Source organism: Anomaloglossus baeobatrachus, chromosome 9, assembly GCF_048569485.1.
Source record: "Anomaloglossus baeobatrachus isolate aAnoBae1 chromosome 9, aAnoBae1.hap1, whole genome shotgun sequence".
Taxonomy (NCBI): Eukaryota; Metazoa; Chordata; class Amphibia; order Anura; family Aromobatidae; genus Anomaloglossus; species Anomaloglossus baeobatrachus.
Window position 1 is genome coordinate 203,560,751 of NC_134361.1, and position 27,617 is coordinate 203,588,367.

Sequence of the window (27,617 nt, forward strand, 5' to 3'; positions counted from 1 at the left end):
AAAAAAAAAAAAAGGGGGAGGAGGGGAGGGAGAGTAGGTGACTTGATCAGCCTCCCCTCCGTCCCCTTCACGCTGGCTCGTCCCCCTCGGCTCGGCCACCTTCCTCACTCAGGGGGGTAGATCGATAAGGGCTAGTAGAGATCAGTTCAAGAGTCATCTTGTGTCTTGGTGTCTTTCAAGAACGCTGTTCCCTGGGTCCCATCCCTGGGCTAAACTGCTGGGCTGGACTGCGTCTCCCCTCTCCACTGGCCTCGGGTTGTGTTTGCCTTCCGCGTTGTCCACCTTCCCCTCTCGAACCCGCCGGGGAACCTTTTCTGAAGTTTTCTCCTCCACTGGGTCTCCTCTCCTGCCCCTCCGTCCGGTTCCCTTTATGTTCTGACATGAGAATATTCTCCGCCTCCTTGTGATCTTTATAGTATGAGAACGAACCATTGGAGTTCCTGACCTTCAGCACTGCCGGGTAGAGTAGTTGGCATTTTATTCTTTTATTGTACAGAAATGTGCACAGTTTACTGAAGTCCTTCCTCCGTTTGGACACATCAACGGAATAATCCCCAAAAATCAGCAGTCTATTTCCTTGGTATTGTAAAGGTCGCTTTCGTTCTCTAAAGGCTTTCAGAATTTCCTCTTTGTGCTTGTAGTCAAGGTATTTGACTATCACCTGTCTGGCTCTTGAGGGCGGTTTATTGCTTGAATTTTGCCCTTCTCCCTCCTTCGCCTCTTGCTGCCTCAATGGTCCCACTCTGTGGGCTCTCTCCACTCTAAATTTCGCCTTTATGCCCAGCGCCTGTGGTAGTTCCGCCTCACAAATATTGTCCAGCTGTCCCGGTGTTACCGATTCTGGCAGCCCCACAATGCGAAGATTGTTTCGTCTCGATCTGTTTTCTAGGTCCTCTGCCTTGTCTCTCAGGTAATCATTAGATTTTACAAGAGTTGCTATCTGTTCTTGCATGGTCAAGATTGTCTCCTCAGAGTTAGAGATTCTTTGCTCTGCTTCTGTGAGTCTCTTTGAATGATCAGTCAATTGCTTCTGCATGGCGGCTAGTGAAGTTTGTACGGCTACTTCAATGGCTATTTTTATGTCTTTGGACAAGTGAGATGCTACTTCTACTGCCAGTTTTTTATAATCCATATGAAACTCTTGCACTTGCTTGTTTTGGTCAGCAGGTGGTGCTGTTTTCTTAGATCTGCTTATTTGCATTGAATCTCTGCCTCCCTCAGATGTCTTGTAAAATTGAGATGTCAGTGGATCCTGTTGTTGTTTTTTTTTTCCTCCTTTACAGGGGGTGCCTGAGGTTGATCTCCTCCTGTATTGCGGCTGTCTCCCTCTGGGCCCTCTACTTTGCTGGGTTTCATTTTCCTCCAGCCCTCCTACTCCTCCATAGCTCCCCTCCATAACGCCAGCGTCCTCCTCTCCAGTCTCTCCCCCCACCTCCCCCTCATCCTCCCACTGTGAGCTGCCCTCCTCCGACCCCTGCAGCCACCTGTCTCCAGCTCCACATTCCTCTGTCTCTGCAGCCGCGTCCTCTGCTAATCCCTCGCTCCGACCCGGCTCCATCGCGTCTCTTCCCCGCACCTCTGGCTCCGCCCCCGGCACGCTCGTCGGCGCCATGTTCCTTTCCTCCATTCCCCTCATGTCCACAGCGTCGCCGCCTCTCCCGGGCCCTTCACCGCCGCTGGCGCTCCTCAGCAGGTATCTGTCCATAGCTGCAGATCTCCGCTTTCAGGCTGGGTCCCTCCCGTCCCGGACTCCGATGCGGGGGGGCTGCTGTCTGACTGCTTTTCTCGGGGGGGGCAGGAGCTTCTCCTTTATGCCTCCACCGCGGCCAGGACCGGAACCGGAAGTGTATTTTAAGTGTTTTAAACACAGAAAACAGTCAATTAAAGCCTGCCCGATAGGCAGAATCGTCTGCTTGGAATGACAATGAGTAACGCACCGATGGCAACAATCTATATTATCGTTACCCAGTAAACTGCATGTGACTAACAAATAACAAGCATTAGCTTAAGGGGCCTGAATGTAAATGGATTAGTCCTATGTGGGGCTCGGATTAGCATATGCTAATTGTACGAGCGCTCACAAAACCTTTTCGGACAAAAAGTGAATTTATCTGGTTATAAAGACGGCCTATTATAGCTGCGCCGAGCGCTTGTTATCTGCAATTGCATCATTATTGCTTTGTTTCTTCAGTAAATGGGAAGTGTGATAGGTTCCGGATGTAGGGAACCATTGTGATGCACCGCGGCGGCCATAATGCCTTATTATAAAGATGTGCGGCAAATGTTTGATTGAATTTCTACAAGGGATAGTGACGCTTATCAATAAGGATAGTTAATTAATTTGTAAAGAATGCCGGGAACATTGTCAGAGCCACAAACGGCTAATTATAAGATGTCGTCTGCAATTGAAGACGCGGAGATAAGAAGACGAGAAATTAAGATATCAGCTTCTACTCCTACATTCATAGTCTTATCTCGGAGAATATTGCGTTTATTGTGTCTGTTGTTCTATGTAAGATTTCAGATATTTAGGTAAAACCGCTTAAAAGAAAGCTGTCTTTGTTGCCCATAGCAACCAATCAGAGAGCAGATTTCATTTCAGATTCTGCTCTTTTCAAATGTAAGGTGTGCTGTGATTGGTTGCTATGGGCAACTAAAGGTGTATTTTGTTTTGAGTGATAAATCTGACCTACGGTTGCTATGATTTTTGATGTGGACCCCCATTAAAATAAGTTTAGATGTGGAATTGAGAGAAATAGTTGCCTTGTCGTAACTACGGTAATCCCCCTCCCCTATATACATGCAGGCTGAACTCGGCCTAGTGAGCCTAAACCCCTCCATAGACATGTATGCTCGGCTTTTCCTCGCGATTGTGCACACATGACTTGATCTGAATGGGGTGAGGGAGTAAGGAGCTGCTGACAATCACCTCTAGCTAGATAGAAATCCCGGGGCCCCATACCAAATATCTCCAAAATAGGGCCCCGGCTGCCAGTAAACAAACTATTGGGTTCCTGTGATCATGTCACGGATACTCAATGGGGAGGGGGGTGAATGTCAATCCACTTAGATGCCATTGTCACTGTTCCCCACAGCATATATGGGGTTAAACTGCTACAATCATATCTAGCTCCAAGGTGTAAGGTTCTGTTCACATTTGTAGAAAAAAAAATCTGCTCCCCTCCATTCATTAAAATGGGTGAAGAACGCTACAAAAATCCAGAGAATTCACATGCTGCCAATCTGCAAGGAAAAAATAAGCAACATGCATTCGATTTCAGAAATCTCAATTTGTTGGGAAAGTAAAATGGTGCGTTTTTCGGGGTTAAAACACATTAGGCTATGTGTGAACATAGCCTAAAACAGTAAGTATGGCGCCGGCTCAACTTGTGTAGCCACTCCATAGAATCCACCCAACGTCTGCCTTACATATAAGAAGGATGGCAAGAGAAGTGGCCAAATGCCAGGCAGGGGGCAGGGCCAACTCTGCCGCCATTGGTGGTTTACCACCGCATCCGGTAGCAGCTTATTTCCCAAAGGATGGGGCATATTGAAACCTAGCAGCCCGATCCTTCTTTCTCAAGACCTCGCCATACACATTAGATTTTCCATACACATTAGATTTTTGGTGCTGATATGATCAAGTTCAGCCAAATTATGCAGGGGCGGACATATCATTGCTACAACCTGCGCAGCCGCACTGGTGCCCAAAAGGTTGGGGGCCCATTTCTACCTCCAAAACAGGTGGAATTGTGAATTTTGAGAAGTTATTGGACTGAAATGGGCCCTTATACTGTTCTTGCACAGGGGCCCTTTTCTGTCTCTGTCCTCCAGTGATCAAATGTGTATGGTCGCCATAAGGGACCACGCACGTGGCCGTTTATTGTGCCTCCATATGAAATGCTATTTCCCAGGATGGATGTGCGCTGTCATGTCGTTGTTTCTATCTCTTTTAAGCTTAGCTTCACTTTGTACATACATTTAAGCACATAAGGAGCATTAGGGCTTGTGCTCACAGTGCGTTTTTTGATGCAGATTTGGTGCAGATTGTGGCCCAAATCTGCATGTTTATCTTCATACCAGCAAAGTCAATGAGAATTCCAAAGTGTCATGCACACGTTGCTTATTTTTTTCCTTGCAGGTTGGGGGCAGAAAATAATCAGCAGCATATTAATTGTTGGTGAGTTTTTTTGGAGCGTTTTTTTGCCAGAGGGTGCAGATTTCATACAGAAAATGTCTGCAAAAAATCTGCAATAGCCTTAGGGTACGTTCCCACGATCAGTATTACTTGCTTTCTGGACGCAGAGTATTTTCACTGTGTCCAAAACTCAGTTCAATCAAAGTGGTTGGGATTAATAGAATCTCATATCCACTGTGCTTCTTTTTTATGCTGCGTAAATTACCTGCGGTGAGTTTTTCCAAGCCGCAAAAAGTGAATTCTCTGTTTTCTGTACAGATTTTCCCCATAGAGTTGCATTGAATGTGGAAAATCAACAGGTAAAAAACACACGTGTAAACTCACCCAAAACCCATGTAATCTGCACCTATTGATGTAAATACTGTGAGCGAAATACACTCCTATGCCTTTTGAACTGAACTCCAAATTAATAAGATTTGAGCACTCGGGAAATCAATAGCACACACTGTTTAGTATGGTATACTCAAAGAATTCTCCTTTATTAGTACATGTGACCAGTTTATATAGTACCTCAAACAAAGAAATAACTCCTCAGAACTACGCACCAAAAAAAGCATTAGGGGCGTGAACGGAAATATGAAACTTCCCTGCCCATCAGTGTTAGCTGAACCCTATGACATCAATAGCTATAAGATGGAGACACTGAGAACACAATGGATTCTATTCTCCCATAATACCAAGAAGTTTAAAAAAAACAAACACATTTTGGCATTTTTCCTGCTACCCACAGCTAACATGTGCTAAGTTATGTGAATTACCAACCCTCTAATGATATATATTATATTCACAGACGTGACCGCCTGTATGGAATATTACAAGACAAATAATGTGAGGCCACCATTCACATACGCTTGCCTTATTCGATGGGTAAGTTAATATGGGGGGCCCCGATCGGGAGTACAAAAACTGTTATGGGACTCGTAGAAAATCAACAATGCGCTAGCGCAAACGCTATCGGCAGACACCACTATGGACTCCATTGAGACCTTTAGGCTGGGGACACACGAGTGTAAGGCATGCGATGCGCTAATGACCCTTGGCTCAGGCTCTGCTGCGAGCGTGAGCCAGTGTCACTATACTGTTATCCGATCCTGCGATCGGATCACAGCTGTGGAGGAGAGGGAGGGACTAATCTCCCAATCTCCTCCATTATCAGCTAATGCGATTATCGCACTGCACTCTGGTGTCATCCGAATGCAGTCCGATGTTTCACTCGCAGCCATAGACTTGTATGGGTGTGAGTGAATACGGATTGTATTCCACCCACAGCATGCTGTGATTGTTGTGACCAAGAGGTCAGATTAGGGCAGATTGGAACCGCAGATGGGAACGGCCCCATAGAGTAACATGGGTCCGGGTGGAATGTGATTTTTTTTATTGTATTCTACTCGGCCCGGTTTACTCGCCGTGTGTCCTAGGCCTTAGAAATGCCAGGTGGTCGGTGAACATTCGCTGCACTGTCATTCAATTCGCATTACAGAGTAAACCTATATTAGAAGGGGATGACCACTGACGACCATTAACCCAAAATGTCTTCCACCTTACAGGCAATTATGGAGTCTCCGCAGAAGCAGCTGGCATTGAATGAAATCTATCACTGGTTTACAAAAATGTTTGCTTTCTTCAGGTATAACAAGGTTACTTGGAAGGTAATGTACCTCTATCATTGTCCTTATTACACCAACCCAGTAAGCATTGGTAGGGCATCAGTGGAGGGGCACTGCAAGGAGCAATTTTTGCATAGTTGCCCATTGAGATCAATGGTGAAGGGTTGTTCCCATCGTTGACAGTTATAGAATAGCCTACAGATATGCCATAGCTGTATGACATCACTGCTGAGACCAGCCTGCCAGAGCTAGGCTGTAAATGATACCAGTGGGAATGAAGAGGTGGCGGGCATGGAAATGCTTACCCGGCAATTTTCTAAACTCCCATACAAGTGCGGCCACCTCTCTGTTCCCGGGAATGCATGACAGGGTTTCCCCTTCAAAATTGAAATCCCCAATGATCACTTGCATGGGGGTCCTGAGCCCCCAGTTCATTCTCACTGCAGCATGGAGAGGTTTGAAATGCGTGGTGGTCACACATGAACGCTAGAGCTTCCTTCCATAGTTATAGGGTTGATGGTGGAGGTTTGAAATGCGTGGTGGTCACACATGAACGCTAGAGCTTCCTTCCATAGTTATAGGGTTGATGGTGGAGGTTTGAAATGCGTGGTGGTCACACATGAACGCTAGAGCTTCCTTCCATAGTTATAGGGTTGATGGTGGAGGTTTGAAATGCGTGGTAGTCACACATGAACGCTAGAGCTTCCTTCCATAGTTATAGGGTTGATGGTGGAGGTTTGAAATGCGTGGTAGTCACACATGAACACTAGAGCTTCCTTCCATAGTTATAGGGTTGATGGTGGAGGTTTGAAATGCGTGGTGGTCACACATGAACGCTAGAGCTTCCTTCCATAGTTATAGGGTTGATGGTGGAGGTTTGAAATGCGTGGTGGTCACACATGAACGCTAGAGCTTCCTTCCATAGTTATAGGGTTGATGGTGGAGGTTTGAAATGCGTGGTGGTCACACATGAACGCTAGAGCTTCCTTCCATAGTTATAGGGTTGATGGTGGAGGTTTGAAATGCGTGGTGGTCACACATGAACGCTAGAGCTCCTTTCCATATTTATATGGTTGACGGTGGAGGTTTGAAATGTGTGGTGGTCACGAATGTGTGGTGGACGAATGTCTGGGGCAGTCAGTGATGAGCAGTTGTAGTCGTTGCAGCAGAGGAACAACAGGTCACAGCCCAACCTGTCATTTACCTCTCACCTCCCCGTCGCCGCACCACAGACAGGACGACTCCGTTTCAGTCTCAAGCAACAGCACATTCTCTCACTTCTTCAGAAAATAAAGTCCAGTATCAGTTCTTTCTCAAACACTTTAACTTTATTTCTGGGATCTTCAGAACACCTCGGTCCACGTCTTGCTGGCACCGGTAACCGTTTCATGGGGGTTCCTTCCATTCTCCACACTTGACATGATCTTGACAGCAATCAATATCTCTCGCACCCGGGCACGTTCAGTATTCTATTGCCTCCCTTTCCCTCACTACACTTCATATCCGCACAGGGGTCCGCAACTTTCCAGGGGTCTCCCCTCTGTGCCAGCCCATCCACACATACCCCACCACTATGGGGCGCATTGACCTTTCCATGAGTGGGGCTTCTTCACGTTCCTGCCAGCAGATACTGACGCCAGGCCCCCGACTTCCACAATAAACCCCTCTCCTTGGGGGACGCTGGTCATCGATCAGGATCGGATCCCTTGTGCTGCGGCTGCAGGGGTGACCCATAGGGTCCGAATCTTGTTCTTGTGGGTTCTCACAGCTCCATCTTTCCAGGAACTCTCCTCCTCTCTACTTCATATCTCACACTTTTATATGGGTTCCTTTCCTACTCTTCCTTAATTCCTGACTGCCTACCAGGTGCCAGGAAAACTGTGCTACAACACTGCCACCTGGTGGCAAAATCACACAAACAAGGCATTTACAGTTACAATGTCATTTTGCAGCTACCACACAGGACAGTAGTGTGCTGGGTACAGGTGCAGGAGTGGGCCTAACCCTTAACCCCCCCTACAAATGTATGATGAAGCTCTTTTCAATAGTTATAAGGTTGATGGTGGAGGTTTGAAATGTGTGGTGGTCATGCATGAACGCTGGAGCTCCTTACCATTGTTTTAGAGTTCATGGTGGAGGTTTGAAATGCGTGGTGGTCGTCACACATGAACGCTGGAGCTCCTTTCAATCGTTATAGGGTTGTTGGTGGAGGTTTGAAATGCATTGTGGTCACGCATGAACGCTGGAGCTCCTATTAATAGTTATAGGGTTGATGATGGAGGTTTGAAATGCGTGGTTATCACGCATGAACGCTGGAGCTCTTTTCAATAGCTATTGGATTCATGGTGGAAGTTTGAAATGCGTGGTGATCACACATGCACTATGGAGCTCCTTTCCATAATTATAGGGTTGATGTGGAGGTTTGAAATGCGTGGTGGTCACGAATGTATGATGGAGCTCCTTTCAATAGTTATAGGGTTAATAGTGGAGGTTTGAAATGCGTGGTGATCACGCATGAACGCTGGAGCTCTTTTCAATAGCTATTGGATTCATGGTGGAAGTTTGAAATGCGTGGTGATCACACATGCACTATGGCGCTCCTTTCCATAATTATAGGGTTGATGTGGAGGTTTGAAATGCGTGGTGGTCACGAATGTATGATGGAGCTCCTTTCAATAGTTATAGGGTTAATAGTGGAGGTTTGAAATGCGTGGTGGTCACGAATGTATGATGGAGCTCCTTTCAATAGTTATAGGGTTAATAGTGGAGGTTTGAAATGCGTGGTGATCACGCATGAACGCTGGAGCTCTTTTCAATAGCTATTGGATTCATGGTGGAAGTTTGAAATGCGTGGTGATCACACATGCACTATGGCGCTCCTTTCCATAATTATAGGGTTGATGTGGAGGTTTGAAATGCGTGGTGGTCACGAATGTATGATGGAGCTCCTTTCAATAGTTATAGGGTTAATAGTGGAGGTTTGAAATGCGTGGTGGTCACGAATGTATGATGGAGCTCCTTTCAATAGTTATAGGGTTAATAGTGGAGGTTTGAAATGCGTGGTGATCACGCATGAACGCTGGAGCTCTTTTCAATAGCTATTGGATTCATGGTGGAAGTTTGAAATGCGTGGTGATCACACATGCACTATGGCGCTCCTTTCCATAATTATAGGGTTGATGTGGAGGTTTGAAATGCGTGGTGGTCACGAATGTATGATGGAGCTCCTTTCAATAGTTATAGGGTTAATAGTGGAGGTTTGAAATGCGTGGTGGTCACGAATGTATGATGAGCTCCTTTCAATAGTTATAGGGTTAATAGTGGAGGTTTGAAATGCGTGGTGGTCACGCATGCGTGATGGAGCTCCATTCAATAGTCATAGGGTTGATGGTAATCTCCAAGTGTGGCACTTGTCTGTTTACTTGAGCCCCATCCCCATGAAGTTTGAATGGATTTCTCACTTCCCCAAACTCCTCCTCAGTGGTCAAATATCCCGGAAAGACCTTATGAAGACGTCCCAGTATTATGGCTCAAGAACAGATATCAATGTTCAGACTGGCCACAGGTCTATGGACCAGAACGCGACAGCTTCATACGCATGTCAGGCTGTTACTGTTGAGTCCGATGCCAATAGGCTGCTTCTTACATGGACCACGTTTCATGGACATCTGAGTCAGCCTTACATCTGTTCTTCTGTCCATACATTATAGTCCGTGCACGAACTGGATAATACGGATATGTAAATTCAACCTGGGTCTTGGACCCCCCCCAATCTAGTGATCAGTAGGACCCCAACAATCAACTTTTGATGCACAGAGATTCTGTAGCTAAGTGATAAATGGATTTCCAGGGATAACCCCTTCCCTTTAAAAAAGGTTTTCATGGACGGTTGGGTAAATGCTGGTGCCCATTGAGCTTAGGGAAGGGGGACCTATGGTGATCTGGGTAGCCACTTGTTAAAGGGAATGTGTCAGCAGGTTTATGCTATGTACTTTGAGAGCTGCATGAGATAGGGGCAGAGACCTCGATTCCAGTGATGTATCACTTACTGGAATGCTTGGTGTAGTTTTGATAGAATACCTGTTGTAGACGTAGAAATTGTCACAAAGTTGAGACCTGTTAGCCCTCCCACACACCTGATTGGCAGTTTGAAAAATGTACTCAGGAAGCTGCCAATCAGCCGTGAGGGCGGGGTTATACAGCCTGACTACCTAGCCTGAGACACCTAGTCCTGCAGTGATAATCTCCTGCTGATAAAACAATAATTGTATTGAAACTACAGAAAACAGTGTAATAAGTGACATATCACTGGAATCAGGTTTTCTGTCCCTACATTATGCTACTCTCAGATTAAAATGGCAAAAATCCGGTGACAGATTCCCTTTAAAGGACAGTTCCAGTTTTGGAAGACCCCTTTCCCCAGAGTTAGTTTAAAAATACAACAGTGCTTTACTCACCCTATTCAGGTCCTGCACTGAGGTTCTGCCGCTGATCTCGCTGTCCATTACCATAGGCAGCACTGACATCAGTGGCTCTGAGCAACTCTTGCCATTCAACTCGGGCATCACCGTTGAGCTCAGTGATTGGCTGCAGCGCTGTCGGACACGACCTCATCACTGCAGTCAATACCAGACACCGGGAGTAGTGGCAGTGGCACAGTGCCGGGACCTGGGGAGGGTGAGTAAAGCACAATTTGCATTATTTAACCAAACTGCAGCCAGAAAACCCCTTTAAGCTGACAAATAGGTAAAGAAGGTGCCCAAATATCCATGGAACTGGCCCCAACCCACATAGCAAGGACGCCTAGCAGGATATCTGCGTTATAGAAGCCGCTGCCATATATTATATATTTAGGGAGACCGTACTGGGAAAAGTTCTGGCACGGAATAATGTATAATGAGCAGCGAGATGCCAGCAGTGCCCCGGGCGTCATGTTACTCCTGTATAGACACACACGACATCCCGCGTGTATATTGCTATATTCCCTAACCCCGCACTATGGTAATCTGACGGAATGGCTCTCCCAGAGCGGAGATGTCATATATCACAGGGGCGACATGATCTTGGTCATTAACCCAATTTTCTTCATTTTTCCTCCTAGAACGCCGTAAGACACAACCTGAGCCTCCACAAGTGTTTTGTCCGAGTGGAGAACATAAAAGGAGCCGTGTGGATGGTGGACGAGATGGAATTCCAGCGAAAGAGAGGAGGCCGTGGCTGCTGCTGATCAGGGAGGAGGCCGTGGCTGCTGCTGATCAGCGAGGAGGCCGTGGCTGCTGCTGATCAGCGAGGAGGCCGTGGCTGCTGCTGATCAGCGAGGAGGCCGTGGCTGCTGCTGATCAGCGAGGAGGCCGCGGCTGCTGCTGATCAGCGAGGAGGCCGCGGCTGCTGCTGATCAGCGAGGAGGCCGCGGCTGCTGCTGATCAGCGAGGAGGCAGTGGCTGCTGCTGATCAGCGAGGAGGCCGTGGCTGCTGCTGATTAGCGAGGAGACCATGGCTGCTGCTGATCAGCGAGGAGACCATGGCTGCTGCTGATCAGCGAGGAGGCAGTGACGAGGCCATGGCTGCTGCTGATCAGCAACGAGGCCATGGCTGCTGCTGATCAGCGACAAGGCCATGGCTGCTTCTGATCAGCGAGGAGACCATGGTTGCTGCTGATCAGCGAGACCGTGGCTGCTACTGATCAGCGAGGAGGCCGTGGCTGCTGCTGATCAGCGAGGAGACCGTGGCTGCTGCTGATCAGCGAGGAGGCCGTGGCTGCTGCTGATCAGCGAGGAGGCCGTGGCTGCTGCTGATCAGCGAGGAGGCCGTGGCTGCTGCTGATCAGCGAGGAGGCCGTGGCTGCTGCTGATCAGCGAGGAGACCATGGCTGCTGCTGATCAGGGAGGAGGCTGTGGCTGCTGCTGATCAGCGAGGAGGCCATGGCTGCTGCTGATCAGTGAGGAGGCCGTGGCTGCTGCTGATCAGCGACGAGGCAGTGACGAGGCCGTGGCTGCTGCTGATCAGTGACAAGGCCACGGCTGCTGCTGATCAGCGACAAGGCCATGGCTGCTGCTGATCAGTGAGGTCGCTGCTGATCAGTGACGAGGCCATGGCAGCTGCTGATCAGTGAGGAGACCATGGCTGCTGCTTATCAGTGACGAGGCCATGGCTGCTGCTGATCAGTGACGAGGCCATGGCTGCTGCTGATCAGTGAGGAGGCCATGGCTGCTGCTGATCAGTGAGGTCGCTGCTGATCAGTGACGAGGCCATGGCAGCTGCTGATCAGTGAGGCCGCTGTGGTTGCTGCTGCTGATCAGAGAGGAAGCAATGGCTGCTGCTGATCAGTGAGGCATGCCGTGACTGCTGATGCTGATCAGCGAGAAGGCCATGGCTGCTGCTCATCAGTGCAAACTTGTACTCCCCTGTATAAAATGCTATCACCTGACCTCTCCACTGTGAGCCCGAGTACGGCGGCTCGGATTACTTGCTCATCCGTAGGAGGTGACGTCGCTTATTACACCGCCTGAGCGTGAGATCTGCTAACTTTCCGTAACAGCTGTAAATCTGACAGAAGCTGAAGTCCTTCATCAGGAAATGTGAATTTTCCATTACTAATGCATCTAATGAGCTGCTCCCCTCAACACTTGTGGAAACATGTTCCTAGGCTCGCCAGCTAAATACGTATAGAAGCCCCCTCGAAGAATGTCGTAATCATCTGACCCCCGTGGGTAAACTACACCGCAGCTGAGAATACCGACGACATAATATACCGTATGTGTAGAACTAATCATAATTATATATCTGTATTCTCAGATCTTGTCCCCCATCAATATTGCTATTTTTGCATTGATTTGGGAACACCGCTGCTTTTTCTACAATTTGCAATGTGCAAGGAGACCCAATGGTGTAACCTACTCGCCAAAGCCACAAAATGTGTTTGTTGGGGGGTTTTTTCCCTACAGGTGTCCGCACTAAAATATGCAGCAGCAATCTATTGATTATTGTAGGATTTTATGATTTTTCTCCACTTTATCTGCGTTTATTGGTGCAGATTCAAAGCAGCATTTTAATTTTTTTGTTTTTGATGCAATTTTTTTTTAGTATTGAAATGCTAGAAATCTGCACTAATTGTTTTTTTTCCACACTCCCTACTAAAGCATATAGAAAAAAAATAAAAACAGGAAAAAAAAATAATTTTTGAGCCCTGTTAAATTAACAAGTAATCTTGCAAAAAAAAAAAAAAAAAAGTGTGGCTGTTAAGGGGTTAAAAGATGAGCATTCTACGCTTGTAATTGGTATAAAGGGCGACATTACCTGTGTGTACATCGCTGGCGCTGCTTTATCGGATTTGATGTGCTCACATCGCCACCTAGTGGTAGTAAAACGGTAGCGACATACTGTGGCCTTTTTTATTGGATGGGTCCCAGTCTTGCTGCTTTTTGCATAGTGGAAAGGTCACCATTTTTTATTAAGGGAAAAGGGGAGTATAGCAAAAAATAAAAATAAAAAATTAAAAAAAAATATTTTTTTTTGCTATACTCCCTTTTCCCCATAATATTTTTTTATATATAGAATTTTATTTTTTATCATGAGAAAAGGAGTATAGCAAAAAAAAAAAAAAAAAAAATTATTTTTTTTTAAAAAAATTATATTTTCTTTTTAAAAAGTTTTATTTGCTATACCCCCTTTTTCCCTTAATAAAAAAATAATTATATATATATACACATACATATATATATATATATATATATATATATATATATATATACACATACATATATAAAAAATTATGGAAAAAAGGGAGTATAGCAAAAAAATGAAAAAAAAAAAAAATTAAAAACTATATATTTAAATTTTATTTTACTTATTTTTTTGCTATACTCCTCTTTTCCCATAATAAAAAAAACCTAAATTATATATATAATTTTTTTTATTTTGGGAAAAGGGGAGTGTAGCAAAAAAATAAATAAATATATATTTGTTAATCACTTTTCTTTATTATTTTTTTTTTCTATACTTTATTCCCCACAAATAAATATATATATATATATATATATATATATATATATATATATATATATATATATATATATATATATATATATATATATATATGAATTTATTTTTTATTATGGGGTTATAGCAAAAAAAAAAGATCTATATTTATTTTTCATCTTTTTATGGGGAATGGGGAGTATAGAAAAAAAGTTTATAGCTCTTCATTTTTATCAAGTGCAAACCATTTAGGTTCCAAACCGTTTTGTAATGCTTTCTCCATGTTTTCTTCTTCTAGATTTTTTTTTTTTTTTTTTCAGTGATCTCTTAATAAATGCCATATAATTATGCTTTGCAAAATAAAGAATATTGAATTATTATGCTAAGCTTCTAAATATTAAAGGGGCGATCTCATGACAACAACCCCTACATACATCCCCATTCATTCGTATGGGCAGAGGTGCAGGGTTGGAGAAACCGTACCTGGATTCTTCTTAAACGCCACATTTTTGCATTCAATTTTTATTTTCTTATTCTTGAAAGAGCAATAAAAGGGGTAAAATGGACTTAATTTATCAAGGTATGAAATGTGCCCTGAACATAAAATATATAAGGTCTTCATTTGGTGTGTGGGGGGCTGACTGGATTAGTTTAACAGATAATCAAGCCCCCTTATCTACGCCATGACAGCGGAGGAGGCGGAAATGAGCAGATATACCATTACTTATGGGTCTGCACATTAAAGGGTTTATCCAGCGTTATGATATGGATGATCCATCCTTCGGACTCGCTCATATCACCGTATTTGCGGTCCAAGTGCGATCACACAAAATATCCCACTCGGACTGGTATTATTCTATGGGGCCGTGTACAAGAGAGATTTTTTGCTCAGATCTAACCTGTCCACAAAAATCGCAGCATGTCCAATGTCCAAGTTGCCTCCATAAATTGGTTCACACTAAACCATGTAAATCAATTGGTCTGTAGGGACAAAAAAAAAGGGACAAAAAAAAAGGGACAAAAAAAAAGGGACAAAAAAAAAGGGACAAAAAAAAAAGGGACAAAAAAAAAAGGGACAAAAAAAAAGGGACAAAAAAAAGGGACAAAAAAAAAAAGGGACAAAAAAAAAAAAGGGACAAAAAAAAAAAAGGGACAAAAAAAAAAGGGACAAAAAAAAAAGGGACAAAAAAAAGGGACAAAAAAAAAAGGGACAAAAAAAGGGACAAAAAAAAGGGACAAAAAAAAGGGACAATAAAAAAGAACAAAAAAACCCCCAATGTAAATCAATTGGTCTGAAAGGACAAAAAAAAAAAAAAAGACAAAAAAAAGGACAGAAAAGGGATAAAAAAGGACAGAAAAGGGATAAAAAAGAACAAACCCCCCCCCCCCCCCCCCATGTAAATCAATTGGTCTGAGAGGACAAAAAAAATAAAAGGACAAAAAGAAAGGACAAAAGAAGAAATGGACTGGCAGAATGAAGATTTAGAAAAATAAATAAATAAAAAAATGTAAATAAATTAATAAAAATTCTCTGTTCTCCACATCCCAAGAAATCAGATTCCCCTGATCATTATGTGATTGGCATAATTGATCCGATTTTTTAGGATGAGGGAAAAAAACCCCTAGCATTAGGATACATATTGACTGATGGTGGTCTGACATCCCCCTCACCCCCCAATCAGCTGAACTGCGCAACTCCGTTCAATACGTAGCATATGCAGGGATCATTTTTGGTCTACCACCCCCAGAAGACACTAGAAAAGAATAGCCCCTTTTTGGGAGGTAGAATATTTATCTCTGTATTGAAAATTAGTTTGATACGGAACGTCCAGCCCTTCGCTCGTTCCTGGAGAAATCGTCAATCTTCCGGATTCAATTCCGCGTTTCAAAAGGAATCAAGAATAAAATACTTTTTTGGAAGTAACACACAATACAAATGTTAAATCAACCCATGTGAAAGGGAATGTATCATCAGAAAACAACCTATTTACATCAGGTTTAAATGTTAGATGTATATTTTTTTCTCATATCTTTATCAATCTTAAAACAGAAATCCTGCAATTGCCACACTGGCCACTAAGCCTAAAGGTCCAGTCACACATAACGAGATCGCTACTACGTCACAGTTTCCAGATCGTTGCTGAGTCGTTGGTGAAATCGTATATGAGGTGTCACACACACCTTCTTTAGGAACGAGCATGCGATCTTGTAAATCGTCGGGACCCTGTCACACAACGGGGACGCAACTACACGCCACTCATCTAGGTCGTTAACGAAATCGTTAGCTAGGTGTCAAACATACAGATCCATCCTGCCCAGCAGGACTCCAACGAGCCAAAAATGGCCCAGGCTGTTCAGCATCGAGCAACGATCTCACAGCAGGGGGCGGATCGTTGGTACGGGTCAAACACGACGAGATCGCTAGTAAAGTCGTTGTTGCGTCACAGAAACTGTGACGTAGCAACGATCTCGTTACGTGTGAAGTGGCCTTTACACAAGACTCATACTTCCCCCTTCTGTGCTGAGGAATTTACAGCAGTATCATTATCACATACAGAAATACAACGTAAAGTAAAAACTGTATACAGGAGATAACACAGGAGCCACCAGTTACAATAGGTGATGTCACAGCTCACCTCCTCCTCCTGTACAACAGATACCGCTATATACAGTAGATAAAACAGAATACACCATTCACAATAGATGTCACAGCTCACCTCCTCCCTCATGTACAATAACAGATTCCTTTATAAACAATAGATAACAGATTCCACCTTTCACAATAGGTGATGTCACAGCTCACCTCCTCCTCCTGTACAATGACTGATAACACCTCTATATGCAGTAGATAACACCGTACTCACCATTCACAATACATGTCACATCTCACCTCCTCCCACATGTAGAATAACAGGTACCTCTATAAACAATAGATAACAGGATCCACCTTTCACAATAGGTGATGTCACAGCTCACCTCCTCCTCCTATACAACAGATCCCTCTATATACAGTAGATAAAACAGAATACACCATTCACAATAGATGTCACAGCTCACCTCCTCCCTCATGTACATTAACGGAAACATCTATAAACAATAGATAACACAGGATCCACCTTTCACAATAGGTGATGTCACAGCTCACCTCCTCCTCCAGTACAATGACTGATACAACCGGACTCACCATTCACAATAGATGTCACAGCCCACCTCCTCCTGTCTGATAAATACTTTATATACGGTAAGATATCACAGTGTCCAGCATTCACCATAGGTGATATCACAGCTCCCCTCATGTACAATATCTGGTAACTCCTTTATATACAGTAAGATAACACAGGATCCAACATTCCCAATGGGTGATATCACCACTCCCCTCCTCCCTCATGTACAATAACGGATACCTCTATATACAATAGATAACACAGGGTCCACCATTCACCATAGGTGATGTCACAGCTCACTTCCTCCTGTACAATGACTAACACCTCTATATACAGTAGATAATACAGGAACCACTCACAATAGATATCACAGCTCACCTCCTTACCCTCCCTGCACCCAGACTTTTCCTCTATAACAACTTGCTCAGATAACACTTCTGTGCAAACAAATAGAGCCTGAGTCAGTTCATTGATACTAATTTTCCAGTCACCAACAGGGAGTAAGAGTCGAATATTAAGACTAGTGGTCAATGTGAATATTACAAGATTTTTTTTCCCATACAGTGATGAAAAAAGAAAAAAAAAATTATTATATATCTCTGGCAAAAAAATTAAGAGACCACTGCAAATTTTTGAAACAATACTAATATTGTTTTAACTCAGGGAGAGTTCAGAAATCAATATTTTGTGGAATACCCATGATTTTTAATCCCAGCTTTCATGCGTCTTGGCTGCTTTCTTCCAGTCTGTCACACTGCTTTTGGGTGACCTTATGCCACTCCTGGCGAAAAAATGAAAGCAGTTTTTCGTTTCATGGCTTGTGACTATCCATCTTCCTATTGATTACATTCCAGAGGTTTTCAATAGGGTTCAGCTCTGGAGATTGGGCTGGCCATGACAGGGTTTTGATGTGGTGGTCCTTCATCCACACATTGATTGACCTAGCTGTGTGGCATGGCGCATTGTCCTGCTGGAAAAACCAGTCCTAAGAGTTTGGGAACATTGCCTGAGCAGAAGGAAGCAACTGTTTGTCAAGGATAACCTTGTATGCGGGTTGATTCATACGTCCTTCGCAAAGTTTAATCTGCCCAATTCCAGTCTTGCTGAAGCATCCCCAGATCATCACCAATCCTCCACCAAATTTCACAGTGGGTGTAAGAAACTGTGGCTTGTACGCCTCTCCAGGTCTCCGTCTAACCATTAGACGACCAGGTGTTGGGCAAAGATGAAAATTAGACTCATCAGAGAAGATTACCTTTGGGAAGCTTCAGCCTGGCTCTCATTTGCTTCTTATTGATGAAAGGCTTTTTTCTAGCTTTACATGACTTGAGCCCTACCTCTGAAAGCCTGTTACAAACTGTTCTTGCCATGCACTACACCCCAGCTGCCATTTGCCATTCCTTTTGTAGGTTACTTGAGGTCATCCTGCAGTTGCTGAGTGACATATGAATAAGATGACGGTCATCCCGGTCAGTGGAGAGTCGCTTTCGCCCTCCGCCGGTCCGTGGCTTTGTTGTCCCCAATGTCTGCTGCTTGACCTTGTTGTAATGGACTGCCGTCTTGGAAATTTTTAGCATGGAGGTAACATGGCGCTCACTGTATCCCTCTGCTAGTAAAGCCAGAATTGAGCCCTTCTTTTACTCAACACTTTTCTTTTCTTCTCCTTTGGTATGGTTAATAGTTATTTTTTCGATCCTATTACTTTCGGGAGATTACTAGCACTTGTTTTGCCATCCAGCCTGTCCTATTGAAGTCTCGGATCCATCCACCTTCCCCCGTCGCTTTCTATCTATACTGACAATTATCTTACTGGCACTATTGAATGACTGCTTTTTGCTGAAAATGTGATCATCTGCTGTCCTGATTGGCCTCATTTGTGCCGTCCAACCCCGGTATAACGGTAAAACCTCGTCATCCAAAGATCATCATGTCCGTACTAATCTCTGTATCCCTTCCCGTAATAGCACATTACTGGGTGGATCTATACGTTGTGATATAATCTGCGGTCTCCTGGATGTAGAGACGCCATTCCTACCAAACGCAGGACAAGGGTGAACGTTTCTGCTGCAGACAATGGAAAACACACGGGAGGAGCCGAGGTCTATAATAAAAGGGAGTAAAGAGCATATAGCAAAAAGACAAAAAAATGTCTAATTGTCAACACGACAGGTGCCATAACATGGCGAACCGGGGCGAGTGATGGCGAGCAGGGTTCAATTTACAACATGTTTGCTGAGCCCAGGAGCTGCGTTATACAGATAAACCACAGTGGTCAGCGCCAACTCTGATCGCAGCAGATTAACCGCTTAGATGCAATTGTCAATTGTAATAGCGGCATCTAAGCAGTTGGAAATATGGGAAAGTGTCTCGCCCGACACCCATTCCCCTCCCCCTACAAAATGATTAAGCCGATGACCTAATCATGCTCTATTGAAGACCACCATGTCTGCCATGTGTGTACACCTATAAAGCGTGAAGCTGGACTTCACAGGAGATCAAAAATTTTACAAAAGGACAAGGAAGAAAGGAAGAAAGAGTGGAGGAAGAAAGGAAGAAAGAGTGGAGGAAGAAAGGAAGAAAGAGTGGAGGAAGAAAGGAAGAAAGAGTGGAGGAAGAAAGGAAGAAAGAGTGGAGGAAGAAAGGAAGAAAGAGTGGAGGAAGAAAGGAAGAAAGGAAGGAAGAGTGGAGGAAGGAAGAGTGGAGGAAGAGTGGAGGAAGGAAGGAAGGAAGAGAGGAATGAATGAATATTGGAGGAAGGCAGGAAGGAAGGAATGAATAGTGGAGGAAGGAATAGTGGAGGAAGGAAGGAAGACAGGAGGAAAAAAGGAAGAGGAAGAGAGGAGGGAGGAAGGAATGAATAGTGGAGGAAGGAATGAATGAATGAATATTGGAGGAAGGAAGAGGAAGAGAGGAGGAAGGTAGGAAGGAATAGTGGAGGAAGGAAGGAATAGTGGAGGAAGGAAGGAATAGTGGAGGAAGGAAGGAAGGAAGGAATAGTGGAGGAAGGAAGGAAGGCAGGAATAGTGGAGGAAGGAAGGAAGACTGGAGGAAGGAAGGAAGGAAGAGGAAGAGAGGAGGAAGGAAGGAAGGAAGGAATAGTGGAGGAAGGAAGGAAGGAAGAAAGGAAGAGTGGAGGAAGGAAGGGAGGAAGGAAGGAAGAGTGGAGGAAGGAAGGAAGGAAGAGTGGAGGAAGGTAGGAAGGAATAGTGGAGGAAGGAAGGAATAGTGGAGGAAGGAAGGAAGGAAGGAATAGTGGAGGAAGGAAGGAAGGCAGGAATAGTGGAGGAAGGAAGGAAGGAAGGAAGAGGAAGAGAGGAGGAAGGAAGGAAGGAATAGTGGAGGAAGGAAGAAAGGAAGAGTGGAGGAAGGAAGGGAGGAAGGAAGGAAGAGTGGAGGAAGGAAGGAAGAGTGGAGGAAGGAAGGAAGGAAGAGTGGAGGAAAGAAGGAAGGAAGAGTGGAGGAAGGAAGGAAGGAAGAGTGGAGGAAGGAAGGAAGGAAGAGTGGAGGAAGGAAGGAAGGAAGAGTGGAGGAAGGAAGGAAGGAAGAGTGGAGGAAGGAAGGAAGGAAGAGTGGAGGAAGGAAGGAAGGAAGAGTGGAGGAAGGAAGGAAGGAAGAGTGGAGGAAGGAAGGAAGGAAGAGTGGAGGAAGGAAGGAAGGAAGAGTGGAGGAAGGAAGGAAGGAAGAGTGGAGGAAGGAAGGAAGGAAGAGTGGAGGAAGGAAGGAAGGAAGAGTGGAGGAAGGAAGGAAGGAAGAGTGGAGGAAGGAAGGAAGGAAGAGTGGAGGAAGGAAGGAAGGAAGGAAGAGTGGAGGAAGGAAGGAAGGAAGAGTGGAGGAAGGAAGGAAGGAAGGAAGAGTGGAGGAAGGAAGGAAGGAAGGAAGAGTGGAGGAAGGAAGGAAGGCAGGAATAGTGGAGGAAGGAAGGAATAGTGGAGGAAGGAAGGAAGGAAGAGTGGAGGAAGGAAGGAAGGAAGAGTGGAGGAAGGAAGGAAGGAAGAGTGGAGGAAGGAAGGAAGAAATAGTGGAGGAAGGAAGGAAGAAATAGTGGAGGAAGGAAGGAAGGAAGGAAGAGGAAGAGAGGAGGAAGGAAGGAAGGAAGAGTGAAGGGAGGAAGGAAGGAAGAGTGGAGGAAGGAAGGAAGGAAGAGTGGAGGAAGGAAGGAAGGAAGAGTGGAGGAAGGAAGGAAGGAAGAGTGGAGGAAGGAAGGAAGGAAGAGTGGAGGAAGGAAGGGAGGAAGGAAGGAAGGGAGGAAGGAAGGAAGAGTGGAGGAAGGAAGGAAGGAAGAGTGGAGGAAGGAAGGAAGGAAGAGTGGAGGAAGGAAGAGTGGAGGAAGGAAGGAAGGAAGAGTGGAGGAAGGAAGGAAGGAAGAGTGGAGGAAGGAAGGAAGGAAGAGTGGAGGAAGGAAGGAAGGAAGAGTGGAGGAAGGAAGGAAGGAAGAGTGGAGGAAGGAAGGAAGGAAGGAAGAGTGGAGGAAGGAAGGAAGGAAGAGTGGAGGAAGGAAGGAAGGAAGGAAGAGTGGAGGAAGGAATGAATAGTGGAGGAAGGAAGGAATGAATAGTGGAGGAAGGAAGGAAGAGTGGAGGAAGGAAGGAAGAAAGAGTGAAGGAAGGAAGAAAGAGTGGAGGAAGAAAGGAAGGAAGGAAGAGTGGAGGAAGGAAGGAAGAGTGGAGGAAGGAAGGAAGAAAGAGTGGAGGAAGGAAGGAAGGAAGAAAGAGTGGAGGAAGGAAGGAAGAAAGAGTGGAGGAAGAAAGAGTGGAGGAAGAAAGAGTGGAGGAAGAAAGAGTGGAGGAAGAAAGAGTGGAGGAAGAAAGGAAGGAAGACTGGAGGAAGGAAGGAAGGAAGAAAGAAATAGTGGAGGAAGGAAGGAAGGAAGAGGAATAGTGGAGGAAGGAAGGAAGGAATAGTGGAGGAAGGAAGAAAGGAATAGTGGAGGAAGGAAGAGTGGAGGAAGGAAGGAAGAAATAGTGGAGGAAGGAAGAAAGGAATAGTGGAGGAAGGAGAAAGGAAGAGTGGAGGAAGGAAGAAAGGAAGAGTGGAGGAAGGAAGGGAGGAAGGGAGGAAGAGTGGAGGAAGGAAGGAAGGAAGGAAGAGTGAAGGAAGGAAGGGAGAGTGGAGGAAGGAAGGAAGGAAGAGTGGAGGAAGGAAGGAAGGAAGGAAGAGTGGAGGAAGGAAGGAAGGAAGGAAGAGTGGAGGAAGGAAGGAAGGAAGAGTGGAGGAAGGAAGGAAGGAAGAAAGAGTGGAGGAAGGAAGAAAGGAAGAAAGAGTGGAGGAAGGAAGAAAGGAAGAAAGAGTGGAGGAAGGAAGAAAGGAAGAAAGAGTGGAGGAAGAAAGGAAGAAAGAGTGGAGGAAGAAAGGAAGAAAGAGTGGAGGAAGAAAGGAAGAAAGAGTGGAGGAAGAAAGGAAGAAAGAGTGGAGGAAGAAAGGAAGAAAGGAAGGAAGTTATAGTGGAGGAAGGAAGGAAGGAAGAGTGAAGGAAGGAAGAAAGGAAGAGTGGAGGAAGGAAGGAAGGAAGAGTGGAGGAATGAAGAGTGGAGGAAGGAAAGAAGGAAGGAAGAGTGGAGGAAGGAAGGAAGGAAGAGTGGAGGAAGGAAGGAAGAAAGAGTGGAGGAAGAAAGGAAGAAAGAGTGGAGAAGAAAGGAAGAAAGAGTGGAGGAAGAAAGGAAGAAAGAGTGGAGGAAGAAAGGAAGAAAGAGTGGAGGAAGAAAGGAAGAAAGGAAGTTATAGTGGAGGAAGGAAGGAAGGAAGAGTGGAGGAAGGAAGGGAGGAAGGGAGGAAGAGTGGAGGAAGGAAGGAAGAGTGGAGGAAGGAAGGAAGAAAGTGGAGGAAGAAAGGAAGAAAGAGTGGAGGAAGAAAGGAAGAAAGAGTGGAGGAAGAAAGGAAGAAAGAGTGGAGGAAGAAAGGAAGAAAGAGTGGAGGAAGAAAGGAAGAAAGAGTGGAGGAAGAAAGGAAGAAAGAGTGGAGGAAGAAAGGAAGAAAGAGTGGAGGAAGAAAGGAAGAAAGGAAGTTATAGTGGAGGAAGGAAGGAAGGAAGGAAGAGTGGAGGAAGGAAGGGAGGAAGGGAGGAAGAGTGGAGGAAGGAAGGAAGGAAGGAAGAGTGGAGGAAGGAAGGAAGGCAGGAATAGTGGAGGAAGGAAGGAAGGCAGGAATAGTGGAGGAAGGAAGGAAGGAAGAAAGAGTGGAGGAAGGAAGGAAGGAAGAAAGAGTGGAGGAAGGAAGGAAGGAAGAAAGAGTGGAGGAAGGAAGGAAGAAAGAGTGGAGGAAGAAAGGAAGAAAGAGTGGAGGAAGAAAGGAAGAAAGAGTGGAGGAAGAAAGGAAGAAAGAGTGGAGGAAGGAAGGAAGGAAGGAAGGAAGGAAGAGTGGAGGAAGGAAGGAAGGAAGGAAGGAAGAGTGGAGGAAGGAAGGAAGAGTGGAGGAAGGAAGGAAGGAAGGAAGAGTGGAGGAAGGAAGGAAGGAAGGAAGAGTGGAGGAAGGAAGGAAGGCAGGAATAGTGGAGGAAGGAAGGAATAGTGGAGGAAGGAAGGAAGGAAGAGTGGAGGAAGGAAGGAAGGAAGAGTGGAGGAAGGAAGGAAGGAAGAGTGGAGGAAGGAAGGAAGAAATAGTGGAGGAAGGAAGGAAGGAAGGAAGAGGAAGAGAGGAGGAAGGAAGGAAGAGTGAAGGGAGGAAGGAAGGAAGAGTGAAGGGAGGAAGGAAGGAAGAGTGGAGGAAGGAATGAATAGTGGAGGAAGGAAGGAATGAATAGTGGAGGAAGGAAGGAAGAGTGGAGGAAGGAAGGAAGAAAGAGTGGAGGAAGGAAGGAAGAAAGAGTGGAGGAAGAAAGGAAGGAAGGAAGAGTGGAGGAAGGAATGAATAGTGGAGGAAGGAAGGAATGAATAGTGGAGGAAGGAAGGAAGAGTGGAGGAAGGAAGGAAGAAAGAGTGGAGGAAGGAAGGAAGAAAGAGTGGAGGAAGAAAGAGTGGAGGAAGAAGAGTGGAGGAAGAAAGGAAGGAAGACTGGAGGAAGGAAGGAAGAAATAGTGGAGGAAGGAAGGAAGGAAGAGGAAGAGAGGAGGAAGGAAGGAAGGAATAGTGGAGGAAGGAAGAAAGGAATAGTGGAGGAAGGAAGAAAGGAAGAGTGGAGGAAGAAAGGAAGAAAGAGTGAGGAGAAAGGAAGAAAGAGTGGAGGAAGAAAGGAAGAAAGAGTGGAGGAAGAAAGGAAGAAAGAGTGGAGGAAGAAAGGAAGAAAGAGTGGAGGAAGAAGGAAGAAAGAGTGGAGGAAGAAAGGAAGAAAGAGTGGAGGAAGAAAGGAAGAAAGAGTGGAGGAAGAAAGGAAGAAAGAGTGGAGGAAGAAAGGAAGAAAGAGTGGAGGAAGGAAGGAAGGAAGGAAGAGTGGAGGAAGGAAGGAAGGAAGGAAGGAAGAGTGGAGGAAGGAAGGAAGGAAGAGTGGAGGAAGGAAGGAAGGAAGGAAGAGTGGAGGAAGGAAGGAAGGAAGGAAGAGTGGAGGAAGGAAGGAAGGCAGGAATAGTGGAGGAAGGAAGGAATAGTGGAGGAAGGAAGGAAGGAAGAGTGGAGGAAGGAAGGAAGGAAGAGTGGAGGAAGGAAGGAAGGAAGAGTGGAGGAAGGAAGGAAGAAATAGTGGAGGAAGGAAGGAAGGAAGGAAGAGGAAGAGAGGAGGAAGGAAGGAAGAGTGAAGGGAGGAAGGAAGGAAGAGTGAAGGGAGGAAGGAAGGAAGAGTGGAGGAAGGAATGAATAGTGGAGGAAGGAAGGAATGAATAGTGGAGGAAGGAAGGAAGAGTGGAGGAAGGAAGGAAGAAAGAGTGGAGGAAGGAAGAAAGAGTGGAGGAAGAAAGGAAGGAAGGAAGAGTGGAGGAAGGAATGAATAGTGGAGGAAGGAAGGAATGAATAGTGGAGGAAGGAAGGAAGAGTGGAGGAAGGAAGGAAGAAAGAGTGGAGGAAGGAAGGAAGAAAGAGTGGAGGAAGAAAGAGTGGAGGAAGAAAGACTGGAGGAAGGAAGGAAGAAATAGTGGAGGAAGGAAGGAAGGAAGGAGAGAAGAGGAAGGAGGAAGGAAGAAAGGAATAGTGGAGGAAGGAAGAAAGGAAGAGTGGAGGAGAAAGGAAGAAAGAGTGGAGGAAGAAAGGAAGAAAGAGTGGAGGAAGAAAGGAAGAAAGAGTGGAGGAAGAAAGGAAGAAAGAGTGGAGGAAGAAAGGAAGAAAGAGTGGAGGAAGAAAGGAAGAAAGAGTGGAGGAAGAAAGGAAGAAGAGTGGAGGAAGAAAGGAAGAAAGAGTGGAGGAAGAAAGGAAGAAAGAGTGGAGGAAGAAAGGAAGAAAGAGTGGAGGAAGAAAGGAAGAAAGAGTGGAGGAAGAAAGGAAGAAAGAGTGGAGGAAGAAAGGAAGAAAGAGTGGAGGAAGAAAGGAAGAAAGAGTGGAGGAAGAAAGGAAGAAAGAGTGGAGGAAGAAAGGAAGAAAGAGTGGAGGAAGAAAGGAAGAAAGAGTGGAGGAAGAAAGGAAGAAAGAGTGGAGGAAGAAAGGAAGAAGAGTGGAGGAAGAAAGGAAGAAAGAGTGGAGGAAGAAAGGAAGAAAGAGTGGAGGAAGAAAGGAAGGAAGAGTGGAGGAAGGAAGGAAGGAAGGAAGAGTGGAGGAAGGAAGGAAGGAAGAGTGGAGGAAGGAAGAGTGGAGGAAGGAAAGAAGGAAGGAAGAGTGGAGGAAGGAAGGAAGGAAGAGTGGAGGAAGGAAGGAAGGAAGAGTGGAGGAAGGAAGGAAGGAAGAGTGGAGGAAGGAAGGAAGGAAGGAAGAGTGGAGGAAGGAAGGAAGGAAGGAAGGAAGAGTGGAGGAAGGAAGGAAGGAAGGAAGAGTGGAGGAAGGAAGGAAGGAAGAGTGGAGGAAGGAAGGAAGGAAGAGTGGAGGAAGGAAGGAAGGAAGAGTGGAGGAAGGAAGGAAGGAAGAGTGGAGGAAGGAAGGAAGGAAGAGTGGAGGAAGGAAGGAAGGAAGAGTGGAGGAAGGAAGGAAGGAAGGAAGAGTGGAGGAAGGAATAGTGGAGGAAGAAAGGAAGACAGGAGGAAAAAAGGAAGAGGAAGAGAGGAGGGAGGAAGGAATAGTGGAGGAAGGAAGGAATGAATAAATGAATGAATATTGGAGGAAGGAAGGCAGACAGGAGGAAAGAAGGAAGGAAGAAAGAAAGAGAGGAGGAAGGTAGGAAGGAATAGTGGAGGAAGGAAGGAAGAAATAGTGAAGGAAGGAAGGAAGGAAGAAATAGTGAAGGAAGGAAGAGAGGAGGAAGGAAGGAAGAAGAGGAAGAGAGGAGGAAGGTAGGAAGGAAGAGGAAGAGTGGAGGAAGGTAGGAAGGAAGAGTGGAGGAAGGAAGGAAGGAAGGAAGGAAGAGTGGAGGAAGGAAGGAAGGAAGATAAGGAAGGAATAAAGCAAGGAATAGTGGAGGAAGGAAGGAAGGAAGAGTGGAGGAAGGAAGGAAGAGTGGAGGAAGGAAGGAAGGAAGAGTGGAGGAAGGAAGGAAGGAAGAGTGGAGGAAGGAGAGTGGAGGAAGGAAGGAAGAAATAGTGAAGGAAGGAAGGAAGAATAGTGAGGAAGGAAGGAAGGAAGAGTGGAGGAAGGAAGGAAGAGTGGAGGGAGGAAGGAAGGAAGAGTGGAGGAAGGAAGGAAGAGTGGAGGAAGGAAGGAAGAGTGGAGGATGGAAGGAAGAGTGGAGGAGAAGGAAGAGTGGTGAGGAAGGAAGGAAGAGTGTGGAGGAAGGAAGGAAGGAAGGAGGAAGGAAGGTGGAGGTAGGAAGGAAGGTAGGATAGTGGAGTAGGAAGGATGGAAGGATAGTGGAGTAAGGAAGGAAGTAGTGGTGGAAGGATAGTGGTGGAAGGAGGTAGTGGAGGTTGGTAGGTAGGTTGGTGGTGGTTGGTGGATGGTTGTGGTGGTGGATGGTTAGGATGTGAGGGTTGGAAGGTTGGTGTGGAAGGAAGGTTGATGTGGGGTGGTAGGATGGTTGGTAGGAGGTGGATGGTAGGTAGAGTGGGGTTGGAAGGTAGGATGTGGGGTGGTTGGAAGGTGTGTGGGGTGGTAGGTAGGTTGGTGTGGTGGGATGTTGGTTGTAGGTTGTGGGGTGGTTTTGGTTGGTTGGTTGGTTGGTGGTGTAATGGTTAGTGGTTGTGTGGTGGGATGGTTTGAAGGTTGTGGGTGGTAGGATGGTATGTATGATGTGGGGTGGTCGGTAGGTTGGTTGGGTTGTATGGTGGTTTGTTGGTTGGATGTAGGGATGAGGTGAGGTGGGTTGGTAGGTTGTGGGGGTGGTTGGTTGGTTGGTTGTTGTGGGGTATTTGGTAGGTTGGTGGGGTGGTTGGTTGGTTGGTTGTGTGGTGGTTGGTTGGTTGTGGGGTGGTTGGTTGATGGTTGTGGGGTGGTGGATGGTTAGAGTTTGGGTTGTGGGGTGGTTGGTTGGTTGGTTGTCTGGTGGTTTGATGGTTGGTTGGTTGTGGTGTGTGAGGAGGTTGGGCAGGTTTGTTGTGGTCAAGGCGCAAGAGTGCCACGAAGAGACGGAAGGACAGGAAGGGGAAGAGGCGAGGAAGGACAGGAAGGGAACGGCAAGGACGGCACGCAATTTGGTGGCACGGAAGGCAAGGAACGCTGACGGAAGGAAGGCAGAATAGTGGAAGGAAGGAAGGACAGGAATGAACTAGTGGGAAGGAAGGAAGAACTGAGG

The 27,617-nt window shown here is 45.8% G+C and overlaps 1 protein-coding gene across 1 annotated transcript in view; it reads left to right on the forward strand.

The window, feature by feature from the left end:
- Positions 1-12,981, forward strand: part of FOXP3 (forkhead box P3) — an 84,766-nt gene extending 71,785 nt beyond the window's left edge. Inside the window, exons 10-12 of the mRNA XM_075324281.1 lie at positions 4,989-5,065; positions 5,746-5,847; positions 10,907-12,981. Of these exons, the coding sequence (XP_075180396.1) occupies positions 4,989-5,065; positions 5,746-5,847; positions 10,907-11,032 (305 nt within the window). The 3' untranslated portion in view covers positions 11,033-12,981. The remainder of the gene's footprint in view (positions 1-4,988; positions 5,066-5,745; positions 5,848-10,906) is intronic.
- The last annotated feature ends 14,636 nt before the right edge of the window (positions 12,982-27,617 follow it).